At 53.1% G+C, this 21,066-nt stretch overlaps 8 protein-coding genes across 8 annotated transcripts; 1 reads left to right on the top strand and 7 right to left on the bottom strand.

Annotated features, from left to right (window-relative positions):
• Positions 1–2: 2 nt before the first annotated feature.
• Positions 3–3,693, bottom strand: BO80DRAFT_468944 (cation-translocating P-type ATPase; the record flags this gene model as incomplete). Its single annotated transcript, XM_025722968.1, has 9 exons — positions 3,211–3,693; positions 3,078–3,151; positions 2,473–3,012; positions 2,154–2,424; positions 1,866–2,106; positions 1,417–1,811; positions 1,022–1,370; positions 387–973; positions 3–325 (listed from the first exon to the last, which is right to left on the bottom strand). The coding sequence occupies exons 1-9, from the start codon at positions 3,408–3,410 to the stop codon at positions 4–6; spliced, it is 2,979 nt and encodes a 992-aa protein (XP_025570406.1). The 5' UTR covers positions 3,411–3,693.
• A 154-nt stretch (positions 3,694–3,847) lies between these two features.
• Positions 3,848–5,487, bottom strand: BO80DRAFT_392781 (FAD-dependent oxidoreductase; the record flags this gene model as incomplete). Its single annotated transcript, XM_025717235.1, has 3 exons — positions 3,848–4,423; positions 4,478–5,132; positions 5,180–5,487. The coding sequence occupies 3 exons, from the start codon at positions 5,485–5,487 to the stop codon at positions 3,968–3,970; spliced, it is 1,419 nt and encodes a 472-aa protein (XP_025570405.1). The 3' UTR covers positions 3,848–3,967.
• A 1,641-nt stretch (positions 5,488–7,128) lies between these two features.
• Positions 7,129–8,823, bottom strand: BO80DRAFT_429449 (uncharacterized protein). The gene has a single exon (XM_025720465.1). It carries the CDS (start codon positions 8,442–8,444, stop codon positions 7,458–7,460), a length of 987 nt encoding a protein of 328 aa, XP_025570404.1. The 5' UTR covers positions 8,445–8,823; the 3' UTR covers positions 7,129–7,457.
• A 1,669-nt stretch (positions 8,824–10,492) lies between these two features.
• BO80DRAFT_468941 (uncharacterized protein) lies at positions 10,493–12,188 on the bottom strand. The gene is made up of 3 exons (XM_025722967.1): positions 11,495–12,188; positions 11,271–11,436; positions 10,493–11,212 (listed from the first exon to the last, which is right to left on the bottom strand). The coding sequence occupies exons 1-3, from the start codon at positions 11,900–11,902 to the stop codon at positions 10,572–10,574; spliced, it is 1,215 nt and encodes a 404-aa protein (XP_025570403.1). The 5' UTR covers positions 11,903–12,188; the 3' UTR covers positions 10,493–10,571.
• A 67-nt stretch (positions 12,189–12,255) lies between these two features.
• On the bottom strand, positions 12,256–13,465 carry BO80DRAFT_417767 (uncharacterized protein). The gene is made up of 2 exons (XM_025718229.1): positions 12,764–13,465; positions 12,256–12,703 (listed from the first exon to the last, which is right to left on the bottom strand). Exons 1-2 carry the CDS (start codon positions 13,287–13,289, stop codon positions 12,459–12,461), a joined length of 771 nt encoding a protein of 256 aa, XP_025570402.1. The 5' UTR covers positions 13,290–13,465; the 3' UTR covers positions 12,256–12,458.
• A 328-nt stretch (positions 13,466–13,793) lies between these two features.
• lea1 (U2 snRNP complex subunit LEA1) lies at positions 13,794–15,003 on the bottom strand. Its single transcript, XM_025720464.1, has 4 exons — positions 14,881–15,003; positions 14,750–14,790; positions 14,421–14,681; positions 13,794–14,354 (listed from the first exon to the last, which is right to left on the bottom strand). Exons 1-4 carry the CDS (start codon positions 14,957–14,959, stop codon positions 13,974–13,976), a joined length of 762 nt encoding a protein of 253 aa, XP_025570401.1. The 5' UTR covers positions 14,960–15,003; the 3' UTR covers positions 13,794–13,973.
• Positions 15,004–15,417: 414 nt separating this feature from the next.
• BO80DRAFT_438934 (ammonium transporter) lies at positions 15,418–17,081 on the bottom strand (the record flags this gene model as incomplete). The annotated part of the gene is made up of 5 exons (XM_025721061.1): positions 15,418–16,116; positions 16,173–16,493; positions 16,540–16,720; positions 16,782–16,996; positions 17,073–17,081. The coding sequence occupies 5 exons, from the start codon at positions 17,079–17,081 to the stop codon at positions 15,418–15,420; spliced, it is 1,425 nt and encodes a 474-aa protein (XP_025570400.1).
• A 1,827-nt stretch (positions 17,082–18,908) lies between these two features.
• BO80DRAFT_392767 (Zn(II)2Cys6 transcription factor) lies at positions 18,909–20,939 on the top strand. Its single transcript, XM_025717234.1, has 2 exons — positions 18,909–19,083; positions 19,145–20,939. The coding sequence occupies exons 1-2, from the start codon at positions 18,989–18,991 to the stop codon at positions 20,685–20,687; spliced, it is 1,638 nt and encodes a 545-aa protein (XP_025570399.1). The 5' UTR covers positions 18,909–18,988; the 3' UTR covers positions 20,688–20,939.
• The last annotated feature ends 127 nt before the right edge of the window (positions 20,940–21,066 follow it).

Genomic DNA, 21,066 nt, shown 5'->3' with positions numbered 1-21,066 from the left:
GGATTACATGACGACTAGATTGATAAAGTAGACAGAGCTGGCTTCGTTGAGGCGGGCAGTGAGCCAATCGGTATCGAGGTTGTCTGGGTAGGAGCCGAACTTGAACCACAGGGCGGAGAATGGAATTCCGTTGCGTTCCAGGTACCAGAAGGCCATGGCGTAGGAGGTGACGGTTTCGATTATGCCTAGCACGCCGTAGGCGTGGAGGATGAGTTTCCAGTTCACGAGGCGGGTTTGTTTCGGTTTGCGGGGTGGGCGGAGGAGGACGTCGGCTTCGGGGGCTTCGTAGGCGAGTACGGTGGCTGCGGCGCAGTCGGTAAAGCAGCTGGGCGTGATGTGTAAGTTATGACTGAGGTGCTTGAAGGTAGGGTTAGAATTGGGCTTACCAGATGATGATCATCAAGAAGGAGGATAGGACCTGGGGAAGGCCGAAGACGACGCTGGTGAACACGGGCCAGAATTCGGAGAATGAGCCGGCTGGTAGGAGGTAGATGATGGTTTTCTTTAGGTTGTCGAAGACGACGCGACCGTACTGGACTGCTTCCACGATGGCTGAGAACGATTCCATCAATACCATGTCTGCTGCCTCAATGGCAATGTCGGAGCCGCTTCCGAGGGCGATACCAATGTCTGCTGCCTTGAGAGATGGGGCATCGTTGACTCCGTCGCCTGTCATGCCGACGATTTCGTCGCGGGCGCGGAATTCACGCACAATGCGCAGCTTCTGTTCCGGAGTGGTTCGCCAGAAGACAATCTCCTGGTACTGGCAGAGCTGTTCCCATTGGTAGTTGTTTAAGCTCATGAGCTCGGGTCCGCTCAGTGTGATTGCAACGGAGGAGGGAGTACGGGGGAGCTTTTCTTCATCGGACTCTACTCGTTTGAGGGACGAGAAGTCGTCGACTGGTCCCTGAGTGCTGACTATACCACATTGCCGGGCGATGGCTAGAGCTGTGAGCCCAAAATCACCAGTCACCTATTGAGATGATTAGCAAAGATCCTCGACCTTCAGATGGGATCTAACCATGAAAATGCGAACTCCGGCACGCCGCAGTGTTTTGACCACATCGGGAATTTCCTCTCTCGGGGGATCAACGATGCCGACCAGGCCGACAAGGACTAGACCAGTCTTTGCATGATTCAAGACCTCGGACTCGAACTCCCGAGATGAAGGAGGAAACAGGACATCTGACGCCGGAAGGACTTTACGTGCAAGGAGGATCACGCGTTTGCCTTTACCGGACCATTGATCTTTGACGTTCTTGACATGTGCCAGTGCCCGTCCATCTAGAGATTGCACGCTTCCATCAGTGTCGATCATATGGGTGCATCGCTCAATCAGAATGTCAGGAGCGCCCTTTATTGTGAGAAGACTGTAGAGGTTAGTATGAGAGACACCAGAAGTACGGGCCAACTAACGTATCATTCCGCTTGAACTGTGCCGATTCTGCTGCAGACATTGCGAGACTCAGGCCTTCAGATTCTGCCAGACTAAACGTGCGGATCATGAACTTGTTCTTGCTGTTGAATGCCAGTTCGTATGTCTTTCGCCAAGTGCGCCGCAGCTCTGCCACCGATCCAAGGCCTTCAGAAAACCTCAGGATAGCTTGGTCGGTTGCGTCACCGTAGACTTCCCTCTCGTGAAGGGGCTTGCTCATAGAGGAGGCATCAAACTCGGCTGCGTTGCAGAGACCAGCCATACCACGGAGCTGATGTATCCCGCTTTTCTTTCCCCTCTTGACCATGTCATCTCTGGCGGCCTCTGTGGCAAAGCGAGATGTCGAGAGGGAGCAATCAGTCACGACCATCTTGTTCTAAAACAACAATCCGGGTTAGAACAGACCACAGACCGACAACATGGGACATACCTTCGTTAATGTCCCGGTCTTGTCGGAACAGATCACCGAGACAGCACCCAGCGTTTCAACAGTCTTCAGAGACTTGCACAGAATTTTGTTCTTGCTCATGAGGTTGGCGGTTATGGTCAAATTGGCAGTCAGGGCGATCGGCAAGCCTTCTGGAATAAACGCAATGGCAACACTGACACAGTCGACGATCAGAGTCGGTACGTTAATCCACCCCGGATGTTTGACTCGAAGCCATGTAGCCCTAAGGAAAGTGAGTAAACGAGCACAGTGTCTTTAAGGCATATATACCAGACAATGATCACGATGATAATCATCGTCAGCATGATCAGAACAATTAGCAGGACGAATCGCAAGACCTCCTTCTCGAGGGTACTAAGCCCCTTCTTGGGTTCGCTCGTTAATTTGGCAATGCGACCAAAGACGGTTGAGTCTCCGATCGAGACAACGACACCGACTGCACTGCCAGCAACGCAGTGAGTACCTTGAAGCCCAATGCAGTGCGTTTCGAGATAGTTGTCGTCCGTTGAGTCCACAGTTCCATTGACAGGCAAAGACTCGCCTTGGCAATCAATCAGCTCATGTCTGCGTGCTCCTTAAAGGAACATACCAGTTAGGATAGACCGATCAAAAGCCACGTCGTTCGAGACCCCAAGCAAGCGCACGTCTGCAGGTAGCTTGTTTCCCGCTTTGAGATGAACCACGTCCCCCGGGACAATGTCCGGGGCGGAGACCACCACCAAAGAGCCGTCCCGGAGAACAAGACAGCTCTCAGGCAGCATGGCGGTGATAGAAGCCATGACCCTGGAGGATGACCAGTCCTGCCATGCGTTGAAAGCGGCCTGGATGAAGAACACTGCGAGGAGGACGATGGCCAGGGCAAGGTTTGCCACAGCAGGAGGCTGTCCTAGGGGTTTCCATGAAATGAAGACAAGCACACAGCCAATCAATAGAATAGCACCAAAGCCCTTGAAGAAGTAGCCAAAGATCTGCCAAAACCATTGGTGTGGTAGCGGCGAGAGTGCGTTTTTGCCATATTCCCGGACCCGTTGCTGGACCTGATCGTGTGATAGCCCTTGAGAGATGTCAACCCGCCATCGTTTCTGTATTTCCTCTGGGGAGATCTTATGCCAGTCGAGATTGGAAAGATCTAGATGCCGCTGATTAGCAAAAGACGCCTTAGTGTGTAGATCAGCAACTGAATGGAATCAGTACCGGCTGCAACATTGTCCTTCGTCTTAGTGGCCTCCGCTCGTTCACGGTCCCTCGCCTCATCAATATCAAATGATCTATTTAGATGTGTGTCAGGGGTTGTTTGTAGAATGGTGGTAGTAGTAGTAGCACTGACACGGTACGATAATGGATTGGCAAGGACAGTGAGGGATCAACGGTCGCCCTTCGGGCACGACTGCGCGCGGAGCTGTTGGATGCCACTGAATTGATGCGAGAAAGTTGCGCAGGATCTCTATTGGTCTGCTGGCCAGTTTCTTCGTCGACTGGCTGCCAACGGAGACGAGTTGCCTCTGCATTGGGGGCCTTCTCCTCCATGGTGAAGTCGGGACACTTCTTTATTTCTCCGATACGAGAGAAAGCAGGCGTCACGCAAGACAAAAGCAGAAAACGCAAGAGAAACAGAATAAATGAAGTAGGGAACCAGCCTCAAAGTCCACCGTCGCCAGCCTTTATAGTGGGAAGCGAAAGCTCGGACTGTCAACCACGCGAAACGTCCGTGCATATGCCATGCGAGATTTGGCCCGTGACAGATAGGAATCCCAGGTCAGCGACGCTTGCGGGTTTATTGAGAGCCACTGGTTGCGGGACCTTGGTTCGGAGGATGGGGGGTGGTTGAGATCAGTGGCTTGGGTAAATCCCTCAGGCGTGCTATAGCCCGCCGGATTCAATCAGCCCGGCCTCGAAACAACGAAAAAAGCCTCAACGTGACTCGCTTCACTGCCCGGAATCGCTTTAGACTACAGAATCCAGCTGCCTATGGATATCCCAGGTTCAATTACTCGGCCGATGGAAAGAAACCACGCAGGTAATAATTACCTATCATTCATTCCTTGGAACGACTAGGCTAGACCGACCGACCGAGTCGATTCACTCTACATCCCCAAGGCATGCAGAACATAGAGCATCAAGCTTACAGTTGCTGTCAGGGGCAATGTGGACAGTTGCATGTTCCCTCTAGGCTCTTCCTTGTTTCCCGGATCGTGTTCCGCATCCCTGCGGCGTGGTAAAGGAAGGTAGTCTACCCGTGCCGTGCGAGAGGTAATATCCGTGAGCAAGCCAATCCCCGTTTCATGCATTAACCCCACGAACGTCTGAAGTAGCATAAGCACCCAGCTGGTCGTAGCTTCTATGCGGGCGGCACACTGAGACACGATGAAGAGGGACTTTATTCTGCGCTTCCGTGAGTCTTCCCATATCTTTAGGGTCAAATCAAGTCTTTCTTGCGTGGATGAAGACGTAGACCCCCTGGCGAAAGCAGATAGATAATTCGCAAGCGATGCGGCGGATTCAATAGCGCAATTTGCCCCTTCTGCTAAGTTCGGCGTCATCTATAAGAAATTGTCAGCTACAATATCCGGCCATGATTGCATCTCAGTGAGAACGCTTGCCTTGTGCACCGCGTCTCCTATGCCTACGAACCGCCCCCAGGACCACCGGGTTTGTAATGACTCTTCAAGCGGAACAAGCATGCATGATTCGGTGCGATCGAAGATTTCGCCAAACTTGACATTGCAGGCGATGTGCTTCTCGAGGAGAGGTTCGACGACACGGGCCAAGCAGGCCCTATCGGAGCTACGATGCGGCATTGCCTGGCTTGCCCCTGCACGTGCAATCGAAATGAACCAGAAGACTTTGGAGTCTTTCCCGATCATTATGATTGTTGACCAACCATGCCCGTATGTGCGGTGGACGCTTCCTCTCTCCAGGCTCGGCATGGACTGGGAGGTACCAAATACACCAGCGAAGGAATCAGTCAAGGGGACCTCCGACAGCCGATAAAGGCCAACGAAAGCGTTATCGACATTGTTGATATGATGCCACATCTGCGTACGTACTGTGCTATACACTCCGTCGGCACCAACCACCAAATCACCCGAGACACTCGAACCGTCCGCGCTGCAAACCGTGACCTCCTTTGCGGAGGGTTCGATTCGGCACACTCTTCTGCCAAAGGACAAGCAACTCCTCCTCTGGAAACGTGTATAGAGAATACCTAGGAGTGCCCGTCGTGAGATAATGATGAGAGGATAATGTGTTCTTGTCGCAGTCAGTCGACACTTCCCCGCGATAGCACCGGGACATACCGTCTAACAGACCGAATCTGTCGGGTATCAACTCGTCGCAGCAGATGCCCGTTTTCGATCCAAGTGCTGTGCGATACCATACGCTCACCCTGGTCCAACACGTCTTGATACAGCCCCAGCTGATCCAGAATACGGGCGCCATTGGGAGAGATTGTGAGACCGGCGCCATCTGAGAATGGATCAGACCTTGCCTCCAGGACAGTGAAGTCGATACTAGTGCTGGACAAGCAGTGGGCGAGAGTCAGGCCTGCGATAGAAGCACCCACGATGATGACGTGAAATGGCCTTTGGCTGTCTGTCTTGGACATTGCCGCGGCACTTCTGCATGATTAATGATGTTCCTGTCATGGAGACGGCCATAAGGACATGGCGGCGAGGGATCCTTTATAATGATATTCGAGATAATGATGGCATGGGTAGTCAGGCGGACATGCTGTGCTCGTGAATTGAGCCAGGAGTGAGAAGCTCAGAATAACAAGCTTGGTTGAGCCATTGGTCGGCGGGGTCACGTTTGGCCACGGGCCACGAGATGGCAGGTACGACCGAAGAAGGGGGTCATGTCACGGCCACATCTGATCGCTTGTACCACACGGCTAGTAGCATAAGAGGACCCGATGCCTTCCAGCCATGAGTAACGGAGCACAGTGGCAACGGACAAGCCTAGACGGTCCTGCACGTGTCATACTTGGTGTGACGTTCCGTATTTGTAGAGAGCAGTTGCTCTCCATCCACCTCAATGGCTGACCGGATCTCCTGACAGATCGACCTGGCTAGGAAGCTGAAATGATTGATTCCCAATTCATTGATCTCTGCTGGCAGATAGCCTGCCAGAAATTGCAAAAGCAATCCACACCCCCGAAATTGGTTCATCCACTGTCTGCAACATAAAGCCACATAGCTGGTACCTTGAACGCCGAAGAGTCCCGTAAATGATGCAAGCCGAATCCGGACGACCCGATCGGTGGGTAGAGAAGACCTTCTCTGTGTGTAGAGTCCTGTGCTATGGTTCATGACCTTTGATGCTTGACCCCAACTTTAGCTCGGGCCGAGCCAGCGATTAAGACCAGCGTCTCTTATTTTTAGTTAAGGTTGGCCTGGATTAACGTTAAACATCCATGTCATTGCCCAACCCTGCACGGACGGACTGCCTCGGGTAGCGGGTGGGGGACCATTGACGGCTGGGCGATGAACTGGATTCATTCCAGACTTGGTCAAGACAGATGAGGGGTTGCGGCTATGAGGTCGGTGCTTGATGACACCGACTGATGTATCAAATCCGTTGCCGCCATGCCGTCCTGTCTGGTGTCTAGACCACCGCGTTATAGGTACATACAATGCGGAGATGGTCGGGTTCGATCTGGCTTATCATCAAAACAATCTACTCCGGACAGTCTTCATGTTCGACCTTCCGCAGGATACCCCATACAAGCTGCAGAAAGATAGATTAAGGAGGGGTGCCGAAAGTATCCATACCAATCAACCCCGCGAACCGATCCACTGTCGCAAACCAAATGCGACGGCCATTGGAGGGGGAGATGGCATCTTTTTGTGCCACAACACTAATTGCTCCGACCCGACCGCGGCTGTCAATCCCTCCTGAATTAGCATTGATCTGGGCCGTAGTAGCGGGGCCGGACGGGACTAAACTCCACGCTAGACGGGTCGACACTTCGCCAGAGCAATTATCGAGCCAATCAGGCCCCCCATCGACGGGGATGTCAGATTGCCAGCCAGACTACGCCGTCTCCGTCTCCTCCGGCTGTATCAGAGTGGAGCCCGAAGGGTGAAGCCCGGTATGGTACCGTTACAATAACTAAGCCAAGGGTTCCCTTCCGAATTGGGCCAGGCTGCCTGCAGCCACTAGTCGTAGCCCTCTAGGGCAATGGGCTAGGAAGGCAACTGGTCATCCACAGGCAATAAGGATATGCTACTAGTAGCCAAGGGATCCGCGCCGGAGAAAGCACTGCCAGTTGAACGTATGTACCCCATTGAGAACTATGCAGAGAAATGCTGACGGAAAGTACACGGCGTGGAGAAAGAAGAACAGAAACAACAAACGCCCCAGCCAACACCACGCGCCTCATCAATAGTCGCGCTTGTAGATCAGACAGGTTTTAACAAAGGTTCATCGAAATGCAACTTCAGTAAGACAGCGAATGGGAAGCAGAAAGGAGTATGCTAGTGGTATCATCGCTTGGAAAGAATCAGATCAATGCTTCCACATTCATGCGAAAAGAGTGCGCCCGCCATGCCGGATGTGAAATCTGTCAATGCTCGTCTACCGACGAAGGCGGTTGACGCGGAAAGCGGTCAGGTCAATGGACTCCACCGAATCGGTACCATCATCCACCTCGATGGTGTCAATCTTCGAAAGGGACTGCCTGTCAGCCTCGATGGTTGTAGCCGTGGGCGCCGTGATCGGAGTTTCTTCCTGAGCCGCAGGTGCCTCCTGCTGTTCCGCCTTCAGACGCCCAACCTCGTTGGTGGCCAGGTCTAGCAGGTTCTTGAATTCGCCTTCTACGCTGGCTAAGTCTGCCGAGCAGTCGCCTGATCGTAGAAAGTGATACGCAGCCGTCTCGCACATTCCATGGACCAGTTCCAGTTGCTTCTCAGCTGTATCGAATGGGGAGTGTTCTCGAGCGCGAGGTCCTGGAGGGCCTTGGTTCCGGGCTTTGCGGATGCTGGACAGCACATCGTTTTCGCTTGAATCCGAGCTGGAAAGTGAACTGGCTAGATTATTCATCCCCGTGCTTCTGTCCAGCATTTTGTTGCGGTAGCCTGCCATCGGCAGCTGAGCCATTCTGCCTTTCCGGATGTTGTTCCGAGCCGTTCCAATGTTTCGCACCATCTCCTCCAAAACCTTTTGTGTATGACCATCATAGTGGATGATGAGGTTATTCCGCGTACTGACGTATGGACTCTCGTCGCTACCATCCAGGCTGGGCGCTTCTTCAGCGCCGCGTTTCCGGGGGTTCACATTCGACTGATGCTGGGAGGTATTTGGGGTGGTGACAGTGGTCCGTGTTTCGGCGGCGGATGACTGGGGCTGGATATCGGTGTCGGGAGCCGACGAGCGCAAGTCATCGGGTCGGATGGAGCAGATAGAGCTGTTCTTGCGACGACGCGGTCTTACTGCGACATGTCTTTTGTAGGCTTCGGCATATTCTGCGTGCTTCGCAGCGGTATGGGTCGATAGTTCGGCAAGCCGACTGATCCAGGACGGTATGTTTTCTGACAAGTGGGTGAACGCCCCCAGGGCGTTCATTTGGGTAGCGGGCATGGTGTCACGGGCAATTCAATGTAGGAAGGGGGAGGACATGTGCTTCGTAGTTCGGGTCCGGATTTGTACTTCCGGGGAGAAAAACAACTCTGTGGGCTCGTCCAATGGCCTGCCTAGAGTCTCCAGTCGTCCAGGATAGTCGAAAGCAAGATGAAATTGAAGGATAGGTTGGTGAGCGGCGAAGCTGCGGATTCGTATCGTCGTCGAGTCGTCAAGGGCCGATGGGCGGTGGTTGAAGGGATAAAGTAAAGCGAACCAGGAGCCTACAGCTGTTCCATGGGTCGGGGACTGCGCACGAGAGCGGTGTCGAAATGGTAAGCGGGATGCGGCACGCAGGGCTCCAGGTAAAGAATGGGGGGGGGGGAGCACAAGCACCAGAAAGGAGAAGAGAAGAAGAAGGGGAGTGGAAGAAGAGTAAAGGAAGAGAAGAGCGAAGCGAGGGAAGAAGCAAGTTAGCTGGTGGTGGACGAGCTGACAGGGCCCGAATAATACTATAGAGGGTGACGTCCCCGAAAGTGAAGCCCGAAGCGTGGGTCTGAGGCCATGCAGCAGGATGCATTACGGTAATCTTTCAGCGGCCCCGTCCTTCACATGACGATGGACCAGGGGGGGGGAGGCCCTCCATGACGGGCATTAACTATTAAGATTCTCGATACCCTTCCATGAACAGGGGCCCCCCTGCAAGCGCCGGCCACTCGGGCAATCCCATGGCCGGTTCCACTTCATCTTGCCCTCTGGTTCGGGCGCCCGGATTGGCCCCAGCCTGGTATCTTACGAAGGAACGACTGCGATGGCGACGCATGCTGCCGAGCCTAGGGTGTGCGACCTCGACAGTACTTACAAGAGTGAGTCCTGGACAAGCGGTGAGCGTTTCTAGGTATCTATCAATCTTACCATGGTGAGGGGAAACCATGGATAGGATCATAAGGTAATTGTCATGACTGTCACGGATAGCTCGGAGGAATCCCTGAAGATGAAACACCAACGGGGCAAGGCTTTCTAGAAATGAGGTCCCCGTGGTGACATTCTGGAAGCTTTTCTCCCCCCATATATTCCAAACACGCCCACTGCGGTTTCATCGGGCAGTCCGATACAGGATGGAGTGCCTTCTGATCGTAGTAATTTCTGAACACGTGCGGAAAAATCAAATCAAACCACCACTCAGTCTTCTCCTCAACAATCAACATCCACTCAACCGATTCGATTCACCAGCATGGGTCTGTGTCCCGCATGGTCCAATGCCACCGCTGCAAGAAATGAACAATGGCATCGCCGCTCAAGGCCGAAAGTCACCCCGATCTCACTAACGGCGATTTTACCCAAGAAAGTCATGACACGTAACGGCCTGCGCCAACTACTAGACAGGGGTGTTCCAGGCGAGTCAAAGGACTTCGGAAAACAGCAACCCTGGTTCTTCCCTTGGCTGACAGCTGCCTTGACCACCGCCAGATGCGACCGGCTCAGGATTCTTCCCACCATGCATTTGAGCTCTCCGGGTGGGATTGGGCGGCGGGGCCGCTGATCCCGCCCGCCACTGAGCCGTGGGATGGCAGGCGCCTCATCATGGTTGGCTCTGCTTCGCGGCATGTTATGCTGTGATCCCTGGAAAATCCATGAGGGCGCGATGACTTGTTCGTCGTTGATTCCTGGGTTTCATGGTACAGAGTACTCGGCCATCAGGTCATTCTTCGCTTGGAGCTTGTGCTGCCGATCGAATTACGTTATTTCGCTATGCGTGCCATACGACCGTCCCGCCGAGAGTCAGACAATATGTACTCCGTACGGAGCACCTACAATTTGATTGTTATCCTGTACAGGAAATCATTCCGGAACTAAGATGATTGGCCGATTCTATTAATATTAGATAATCTATGCAACCCGGATCAACCCTTGTGCTGGCGTTATGACAGTTAGAATACAGCTCGAACTAGGCCATGCCTTGGTATCGTACAAGTGTGTGCCTGCACACGGCTGCCTTCCCTGATGCCACAAAACCTGCTAAGGCACGGAAAGAACAAAGAGAAATATCATATATACGAACTCTCAAAGTGACGGCGACGGACCAAAGCATTTCTGACACAGAAGCGGACTAATGAATGAAGTATTTCCGCGTTACGCATCGACGGCTCTCCCCCGCACCCACAGGTGTACCCAGCAATCTAGCATCTCTTTGGCTTCCCGAAGAGCGTCCATGGCCGCCTGCCATTTTTCGTCGCAATCTTCTAGTCTCGCATGTAGGTTTTGACTGAAGACAACATGTGGCGCCAACTTACTCGCACCGTTCAACGCACCCTCTGAGGGTGAGGGAAACACAAGGGCAGCGGAGGCTGAAGAAATCTGAGGACTCGTCTCGTTGGTATCTCCAGTCGGCGTGCCTCGTTTCACTCGCTTCCGTAGGGTAGCATCCTCTTCTTCCTCTTGTATCTCCTTCGCAGGAGCCGCCTGCACCCCCGTATCCCCAGGTGAGACCTTGCGCGGTCTTCCCCGTTTTCTCTTCTGCGTGACCGGCTCTGGCTCGGCCGGACCAGTTGGAATCGGCCCAGCAGAGTCAGATTGTACATTCTTAATCCGGAGCTTGATGCCTGTTTTGGAAGGATCGTCAATAGACTCATCAACGTCATTGCCATTGTCATTGACAGTGGCATTGCCATTGTCTGTTTGGGTCTTCTTGGCTGACGGGCCGGGCTTCTTCTTTGGTCCGGCAGCCTGTTTGCGCATGCTGGTCGAAGGCTGGGTGGTCTTTTGTTCTTCCCCTATGCAAAGTCAGGAACCGAAACGCATTAGGATATAGCCTATAGCTGGGGAACTCACCGTCTCGATGTATACATCGTTTCTTCGACCTTCTGCAATCCTCACACGCCGTTCTTTTCGACAGTCGTTTTCTAGATGAGCCAGCAGGACTCTTCGCTCTGCCCCTGGGCTTGGGATCGTTTGGAGGAGCTTGGGGGGCGGTTTCGGATGCAGCCGGGGGTTCGTTCTACAGGACGACGATTTAGCTCAATATGCACATTCATTTCAATAGGGAAAGTACCAACCTCCAGCTTGCCATTTTCCTCGGCAGGCGCGGCCTGCTCTGCAGTCGTGCCATCAACGGACTCCGGAATCTCTATCGAGTCCATGATGGTCATAGCAAGTGCAGCCTCTTCAAAGGGCTCATAACTGTCGGAATCCCGGGGCTCCGTCTTGATCACGATCCCCCCGTCGTCCGAGTCGCAGTCCTCGGACTTGACCCGGATGTCACCACAGTCGACGCATATTTCCGAGTCCTCGCAGAGGTTCGTCTTACACTTGACGCAGATGAGTCTCAAATCGGTGTCAAAGGACCCTACGTTGGTCTCTGGATGCTGTGCGCCCGACATGGGTTCCGTTCCGTTTGAGCTGGGTTGTTCTTGATCTACACCAATCGGCGTTGAACCGAGCAGGGAGTTCAGTAAATTCAACATCCAATATGTAGAGGATGGTTTGATCGTAAGGGAGTGGTTGGCGATGGCTCTGCCCGAATTATTGATCGGGTTCTGACTAGATATACACACAGCACCGGGACAGGCTTCGACCTTGACTGGCTTAAGTTGCAAGGACTGACGCCTTCGTGCTGATTGTGTGTTTCAGAGGACACAACGATCATTGTCGATGCATGATTCATCGACACGCATAAATATTCTGACGAGCAACAAAGGCAACTTAACGCGCGACAAAGCGATGTTGACTTGCAACAAAGGTTCCTTGACGAGCAACAAGATACTGGGAGGGACAAATACGGGAGGCAAGACATCCCTGTCTCACCTTTGTACTTTGCGGAAAGGCTTAAGTCTAGACTCTTTGGCCGTACATTCGCATTCTTCCCGGATTGTATTTCCCCTGCACAGGATCTTTCCTTTTGTTAATCCCCGCAAAAGCCGTTCACCCCCGATTTACAAAGGCAATCTCCAACAAAGCCACCTTGAAAGCCCTTTACGTCGGTCGGGCCCAAAAATAGGAACCCTCCTCTCAGCGATGATTTCAAGGCCATAACTCCGCCTCCTCCCAGTCCTCCCCATCGCGCCCTGCCGTCCACCTCGTCCGGGTCACATTCTCTGGATCCTGCAAATCCAGTCTCTCGACCTCCTCTGGCCGAATAACCAACACTCTAAAGTTGGCCCGCGCCACCTCATCTCGGAGATCCTCCACCTTCTGTCCAAGTTTCAACTGAGGGTTACCGGGGTCCTGGGACCGTGGTGTTCCGGGAGGCGGGTTCTTGAATGTCCCTACACAACACATTAGCCTCCAATCCTCTCAACCCCAACGCACAAGCAACAAATACTCACCCCGCATAGCCGGCGAATGATTCGCAAAATACATATCCACCTGCCTCTCCCACGTCCACTCCCCCTCCTCCTTCTCCTTCTCCTTCCCCCCCTCCTTCAACCTCAACCCCCTCCCCACCACCTCCCGTTCCTCCTCCCCCTCCTTCCCCCCCAACACAAACCCCTTCCCCTTCACCCTCCACTGCTCCCCCACCTCCGCCAACCAAAACATCCCCTCCACCACACCCCCCGAAGACCCCAACTCTCCCACCTTCTCCATCCGCACATCCGTCGTCACAGCAATCATCTCACTCTCATAGATATCCGGATTCAGACCGATATTCTGCTCCTTGAGCGATTTGATTCCCGACGGGTGCAGACTGAGCGTTGGGAAGAAGCCACGGAATTCGACGGTGCGGGCGCGCGGCACGGCGTGGCCGTGCGTGGTGTGGGCGATTGTGGTCAGTGTGAAGGAGGTTGTGGCGGAGGGGGAGGTGAGGTGGGTTTTGAGGGGGGTGAGCCAGGGTGCGAGAGCGCGGGGGGGCATTTTGGTGGTGGGTGTGGTGGGATTGTGGTGTGTGGTATCGGCGGGGATGAGTTGTTGACGTAGAGAAGGAATTGATTGCGGGAGTGTAGGTATGAGCGCGTTTAAGCTTCTACCTGCTAGGAGGTAAGATGTAGCCGATAGCTGGACTGTAGAAAGAGGTCGATTAAGAGAGGTGGGATGTGGAGGGGTGAGGTAACCCAGTAGCCTGTAGATCAGTTCATGACGTTTGTTGACCCGGCACGTGCGGTTATCTTATCTGATTGCCTGGTTGAGTGAGAAGTCAGAATGAAACCTGTTGGCTGGATTTCATACGGTACAGATTCATATGCGTTGTATAATTTATTGTAGCCTGGTTCTAGTCTACTGTTTGACTTTGGACTGCTCTGTCGATGCTGGTTCGGGTGAGGAATATCCTTACGGAGCTATCGGTAGCTGCATACTACGGAGTACTACCCAGTCATAATTCAAATCCAGCGATTTACATGGGCTGCAACCATTCCAAACCCAAGATGATGCAAATATTTGATTCGACCAAACACCCGCACCGAAATAGTGCTGCGACTTTACCACAAAGCAGCACGACCAAATAATATGACATATAGTATAATTTTAAAAAAAAACAGCCCGAAGCAATCAAACCCTTACAGTAGTAAAACAAGTCAAAAAAAAGTCAACGGCAACTCATCATGACTGCATCTTATCCTCATCATCCGTATCCTCGGCATACCCCAACGCCCCACCAGGTATTCTCCCCTCATTCAACTCCCTCTCCAACCGCGAAATCTCCTGCAAACTCTTCGCCTCACGAATCATCTTCTCCACGCGCTTCCTCTCCTTATCCGTCAACTGCACCCGGACGACCTTATCAGCGGGTGCCCGGTCCGCAGCGCCCGAGGGAACATCAAACGTCCGAGACTTGATGCCCATGATCTTGGACGCAAGTGCGGATGGTTCTTCGGCGGTTCCGAACAGTTCGCTGGCTTTTTCGCGCTCCGCGTCTTTGACTTTCGCGTAGTCGAGGAAGCGGATGCTGGGGATGCGCCAGATTACGTAGTAGCGGTAGTGCTGGGGTTGTTATTAATCGGGACAGGAAGATATGGGTGGATAGGTGAGAGGGGAGAAGAGACTCACCTCCTTCCTTGTCACGGGGTTCTCGAGCAACACTAGATGTGTCAGGTGGGAGAGGTTGCGAAGGGGGTCCAGGTCCGCGAGTTCGCTCATGTTATTTGCTGTCAGGACCAGCGAGCTCAGGTTCGGGATGGAGGTCGCTATCGTGGACTGGATTTGCTTGACGCGGTTGCGGGCCAGGAGGAGGGTGCGGAGACGAGGGAAGAGGGGGAAGTTTCCGAGGGAGGTGATATCGTTATCTGTGAGGTCGATGGCATCTTGGTCCTGTCATGGTTGTATTTTGTGAGTGCACCGCAGTGAATGAATGGTGGTGGGTTGAGCTGAGAACTCACCTTGGCGATACCCAAGTTCTCGATGGCGGGTATCTTGTGCCCTAGACGACGCAAAACACAAACCGATATCAATCAAGCTCATCTCAAATGTGTAGTATCTGTTCTTTTCAGGTCTAGTGTATGGAACGCACCTCGGAGATCTAGCTCGCGATCCTTGAGCGGGTTGATGTAGGAAAGGGAATTTTGGATCAGTTCGACGGTCAAGCGCATGGTGGCGGTGCGGGTTCGAGGGTGGCTCTATTGGGGTATCATGCACTGAAGGAGTGAAGCAGGACAGAAGCGACAGCGTATAGCAAAGAGTGAAGCAGAAGACGTCAATTGAGACAAGCGGGGACGATGAGATTGCACTGCAGCTGGAGCTCTGTTGCGCATACCTCAGAAACGAGGCCGCCGATGATTTTGCCCGGGCGGTGAGCCGCTCAGTCAGCGCGGCACGTGAGCATATAACTATTCCACGCCCGTCCCCTGACAAGGCGGCTTTCATTGAACACTGGTCCTTGTCTACATTACAAGTGTAAGCACTATCACAGGTATGCATTAAGTACAAGAAATGACGACTTCGGGATAAATACACAAGCAAGCCATATGTACCGTCTAGCTGCATATCCTGCATATGTATGAACTTAAATAGTAACATTTATATCCAAAACACAAAATGACTTCATCAGTTATATGTCGCTGGCTTTTCTCTCTCCGCACTCGGTCACGGAAGGGGAGAAATCTTTTGACACCCCTACTAGGGTTGGTGTAGCTGCGCCATGAGCCGTCATGGACCAATCACCAATCTGCTCATCAAAAAACTTGGTCTGGTCCAGTCCTAGCATTTCATCCTCGTCATTCACCCGAAATTCCAGGCCGGGGATGTATTTGAGGATGAGAAGCATGATGTAGGACACGACGAAGGAGTACAAAGAGATAGCGCAGATCTCCGCCAGCTGCTTTCCAACCTGAACTCCGTTTCCATCAATGGCTCCAGGTGACAGGGTGCTGCCATCCAGCGCTGAGATCTTTTCGCTTGCAAACAACCCCGTCAGGAAAGCACCCACCATACCGCCGAGACCATGAAGCTTGAAGACGTCCATGCCCTCGTCGACGTGGATCCACTCGTTCACGTTCTGGAGGGAGGAACATACAACGCTCGTAATGAAGCCAATGCACGCCGCGAGCCACAGAGATACGCAGCCAGCCGCTGGGGTTATCCCGACTAAGCCAGCAATGGCACCTTCACAGGCACCAACAAGGGTGAATTTCCCCTTATACTTGATCATATCAACCAGCACCCATCCGAGGATCCCCGTACATCCGGCCGTGTTGGTGTTGAAGACGGCAACCATAGCGCGCATACTGGCATTGAGACTTGAGCCTCCCTATCATCGTATGGCGGTTAGACAAATCAGGAGGGTCGGAAGTGATCTCAACGTACATTGAACCCCAACCATCCCGTCCAAATAAGGACGGTGCCGAGGAAAACCAAAGTGGGATTATGCGGTTTGCGGGTCGAAGGCTCCCCATAATCTCTACGCTTCCCCAACACCAAAGCGTACGCCAATGCTGAACAGCCGGAAGCGATGTGCACCGGACCGCCGCCAGCAAAATCAATGGCTGGTAGGTTGTATAACCATCCATTGCTGCTCCATGTCCACCGGGCCAAAGGGCAGTAGACGATAGTTGCCCAGAAGAAGCTGAAAATTAATGACGGTACGATACCACCTCTTTCAAATGCACCGCCCACGACGATCATTACCTGCAGGACTTAGTACATTGCTTCCGAAAAATTTGGAGCAACTTACTGTGCATGCGCAAAACAGAAGCTGAAATAAACAGAAGACAACTTCTGGTAGCACAGCGGAGCCAGGTGAGGGTGCCACCAGCACATCCATCAACCCAAAGTTCTTCAGAGTACCGATAAATGGACCCCCATCTCTGGAGTAGGTGAGTGAATAGCCCCAGAAGAGCCACTGGAACGTGGATCTACATTGAAAATCAGTTATTACGCCGAACGACAGAGGCCATAGTAACGCTGCAAACTTACACCGCAAGAACCATGAAAGACTGGAAGAGTAGCGCCAGCGCAGATTTCCTCCGTGTCAAACCGCTGTACAGCATCCCAATACCCGGTAGAATGAGAAAGACGATGAATATACAAGTGACAATGTAAACGTAATTGTACTCGAATCCGGCATATTGTGCGTTCACATCTACTTTGGTCGGGTCCCCGCTCTCCGGCGTCGAAGCGTTGTAGACTGGCTGTCGCTCCATCCCATCGTTAGCTGAAACATGTTTACCAAGTGCCACAGACGGCCTCAAAATTCCAAAGACTCACCTCAGCCATGGTGAGTGAGGAAGGCAATGGATGACAGCCCGATAGGTTGCGCTGCTCTTTGGGCCTGCTCCAATTCGAGATTGCTGTCCTTATACTACGAAAAGCAAAAAGAGAAGATGCTGGTCTCCGTTGGAATTTATTCTCTTCTTGTGCGCCTGAACTGCATGGTTATCTTGGCTAGAGCCGTTCTGATATGGGGCATAGATCTAGGTTCCCCAGTTGCTGGTGACTAATTACTCCGGACCGTAGTTAGTCGTTATCTCTCAGCCAAGAGTCCACACGAATACAAATAGCCGGCCTCGTCGCCCAAGACTCCCGATTCAGGGAAACTTCGGTCGCCATTTGCTGCTGTCGAGGAAATGATATCGAGTGCCAAGATGGGCGATCATAAAGAAAAGGGTCCACGGTGATAAGATAGAGAGGAGGCCGTCATCATCCACAACTGATTGGTCCTATCGTCCACCCCGGATCGTACATCCTCCTAGGGTTTAGGGCGGCGCAGGAGAATTGAGCTGGTGGTGATAATGTGATGCAGCCCATCACGAGAAAGGTGTGCTGTGATTGGTGAGAGATAACAGCCGGACCAACCTCCTGGTCGATGCGTTCACCTCCCGATGCCGGGGCGAGGAGTAGGCAATCTGATCTCTGATGGCCTGCATCAGCTCGCTGAGCTCACATGGCGTCAGAGTTTCGAGATCTTGGCTGGGAGCTGAAGCTTCGTGTTATACGACCTCGTGGCTGAACGATCAGGTGATGGAAGGGATTGCCAAGCCCCCTGCGTGCTGCTGCATACTGACTGTGCACTATCGCTCGAGTCTGAAGACGCTAGCCACGGCCATTAATAGGGGGCCCCGGTCTAGAAATAGTAACCTAGATGAAGAATTGGGGCCGGATATGAGACAATCCGGTGGTCCCCAATTAGCCCGCAAATCTGGTGATCTAACCTCACGTTTCAGCCTTGGTGATTTCATTCATACACCCACGATTCCCTCCTGTTTTGGCTTGTAGGCAGAACGATTAATGCTGTATGTGGGCTTTAGAGAACGCACAAATGGTGTGCTTATCTGCTCTTATAGCAATCAATAGGGCTGGGTCTAGGTCGGCTTCAAAACCGTCGTGCCCCACCAGCAGATGACGATCGTCACAATTGATTATCACGGAAGACTCGGGGGGCAGAAAATGCGACGAAACGTAGATCTGAAACTTGGATTCGCATAAGATTCCGATGTCCACGCGATGACCGTCGTACCTGAGTGCAGAAGTTGACGCTACGCAGCAAGGGGAGGGAGGCGAAGGATCCCAACACGAGGAGAAGGATTGGCCAAAATCACTAGCTCGAATACGTCAGCAGGAATTAATAACTAGTTAACTATGGAAAGCTTTGTCCTCCGTGCCCGGGAGGAGACCATTCTCTCCGTGCCGGTCGGGATTCCTGGGTAGTGTGCCTCGCGTCGATCAAGAGTTCATCGAATGACGGTGCCACGACCGATGCACATGCCTCGTGGTTCCTAGATCCATGTTTAGTAGACGGTAGTGGAAGGACTAGTGGACGACAACATCCACTCTGAGCTGAGACCATGGCATCTCACCCGGGGACCTCGGAGACTTGCAGGGCCGAGCGCCACTCTTCCCCCCCCCCCCACAGCAGGCGCATGGCAGGGATGAGATGATGGAAGATTGAACGAGGATTCGAAGGAGGACGATTCGTCTTCTGTGGTGGGAGCATCCAATCAGGCGGATTGGCCCCCAACGCCCACGGCTGACTAACGCGAGGAGGAAGCCTTAGTGCCTTGCCCACACAGCCTCATCCTTGTTCCCCCCATTTTCTCCAACGCCCGGCCATGTGTCTCCTGATTCTCGCTGGCTGGACTGCCAGACCACATATATAGGCCGCAAAAGCTTGGCCTTGGTCCAAAATGAAATCCCCAACCATGGGTGTCCAGGGAACAGTGCCGAAGAAGCGAACTCGGGTCAGTCACACCAAGGTGCGTACTGGATGTCGAACATGCAGGTACGAACTCACCTTGACGGCTACTGCGTGGGGGACCTGTTTGTTAACCTGGTCTGTGTAGGATCCGCCATAAGAAGTGTGACGAGACCCGTCCCATCTGTCTCATGTGCAGCAGCACTGGACGCATCTGCGATGGATACCAGCAGACTATTGACAGAAGAACCCGGGCCTCCCGGCTCCGGCTCTTATCCACATCACCGTCATCAGCTAGCGACACATCTTCGACCGTGAGCATGCCGTCACTAGTGTCGGATGTGATCCTGCACACCAATCAGATCGACCTGACCCGGCAGGAACGTTGGTATCTCGACTTCTTCCGTCGCAGCACAGCTTTTCAATGCTCCGGTTACTTCGATGACGATTTCTGGCTGCGCCTGGTCCACCAGGTCACGGAGGCGGAGCCAGCAGTCCGGCATGCTGCCATCGCCCTAAGTGCTCTACACTGCAACTTCGAGCGGAACAGCACCGGACAGGGGACCGTGGACAGCCGCCTCCCTCTCCAGCAATGTGTCAAAGCTATCTCCTCGCTGCGACAGCAGCTAGCAGGGGGCGGACTTCCATCGCGCGCCAACATGGAAATCACTTTAGTGACCTGCGTGCTCTTCGTCTCATTTATGTTTCTGCAGGGGGACACACACTCGGCCTGTTGTCATTTGCGTGGTGGCCTCAAGCTCCTGAAGGAATGGAAAGGCACCGACCTTGCCGGATATTCCACCACTGGTGCGGTACTGATGAAAGTATTTGCTCGTCTGCAGCTACAATGGTCGACCTTCGCGGACGACGTATTTATTGAAGCGGAGAACGACCGCTTCGACGTCCCCTACATGGAGATCAACGACCTTAGCTTGGAGGAGCCCACCGACAACCTAGAAAAGGCAGGTAGTCTGCTCGTCAGTCTAGGCCGGCTCGTTCTAGCCCCTCGTCCTTCCGGTACATCCTCGCCAGGTTACTGCACTGTCCTGGACAGCAAGCGGATGGCCATCCTCAACAAACTCCAACATTGGACCGCCGAGTTCGACACCTCAATCACGTCTAGCGGAAACACCCTACTGCTACGAGACAACACCGTCCTGACAGTATTGAAGCTATGGAGTGAAATCATCTACATCATGGCCGCAACTGAGAACCGGCTCGGAGGCAGCGAGACGCGATTTGACGCCTTTCACAGCAACTTCGGACGGGCCGTCGCACTGGCGAAAATCCTCTTATTAGCCACGCCCGCCCAATCCGTCATGCCGAGTTTCTCCATCGGCATGGGCATCATTCCTCCCCTTTTCTTCTGCGCCTTCAAGTGCCGGGACTGGTACATCCGCCGGGAAGCCCTGCAGTTGCTACGCAGCTGTCAAAGACAAGAAGGTCTCTGGACGACACCGGGAGCGGTGCTCGTCCTAGAAAGGATCATCGACATTGAATCGAAGGAGCTCATGCCGGGAGACCTTGTGCCCGAATCCCGGCGCATCGACTCTATCCACGTGAACATCCTGCCGGATGACAACAAGATCGGGTTGTGGTACCGCCGACCGGGCATGAGGCTGCACAACGGACGCGTGGATGCCACTCAAGGGGTCTGGGAGAAGGCCTTGCTGGACTACCAAGTTGTGTGAATGGCTGCATTGGAGGATACAGGTTCAATATTATAATAGACACATTGTACTAGATACCAATTTGATTTTTGCGTTCATTTTATTTCTATTCAAGCTAGCGGCTTGCTACCAGCTATTGACAAGCATCTCTCTTATTGTTGACCTCTCACCAACCTTCACTGCTACTCCCACCTATCCTTATACACATCCACAACACTGATATCCACTACATCCCAGCCTCACCCTCACCCCACGCAGATGAACACTAAGAATCCCGAACAATAGCAAGACGGACAATCCATAATCCTCAAGAATCAAAATCTCTAAAATTAAATATACATATCCAATACAAATCCCCCCTCCCCTCCCCTTCCCCCCTCCACCCCCCCAAAAAAGACCA

The sequence above is a fragment of the Aspergillus ibericus genome, assembly GCF_003184845.1.
Source record: "Aspergillus ibericus CBS 121593 unplaced genomic scaffold BO80scaffold_63, whole genome shotgun sequence".
NCBI classification, from domain to species: domain Eukaryota; kingdom Fungi; phylum Ascomycota; class Eurotiomycetes; order Eurotiales; family Aspergillaceae; genus Aspergillus; species Aspergillus ibericus.
Note: the sequence above shows the minus strand (reverse complement) of the source record. Positions and strands in the feature narration are given on the sequence as shown.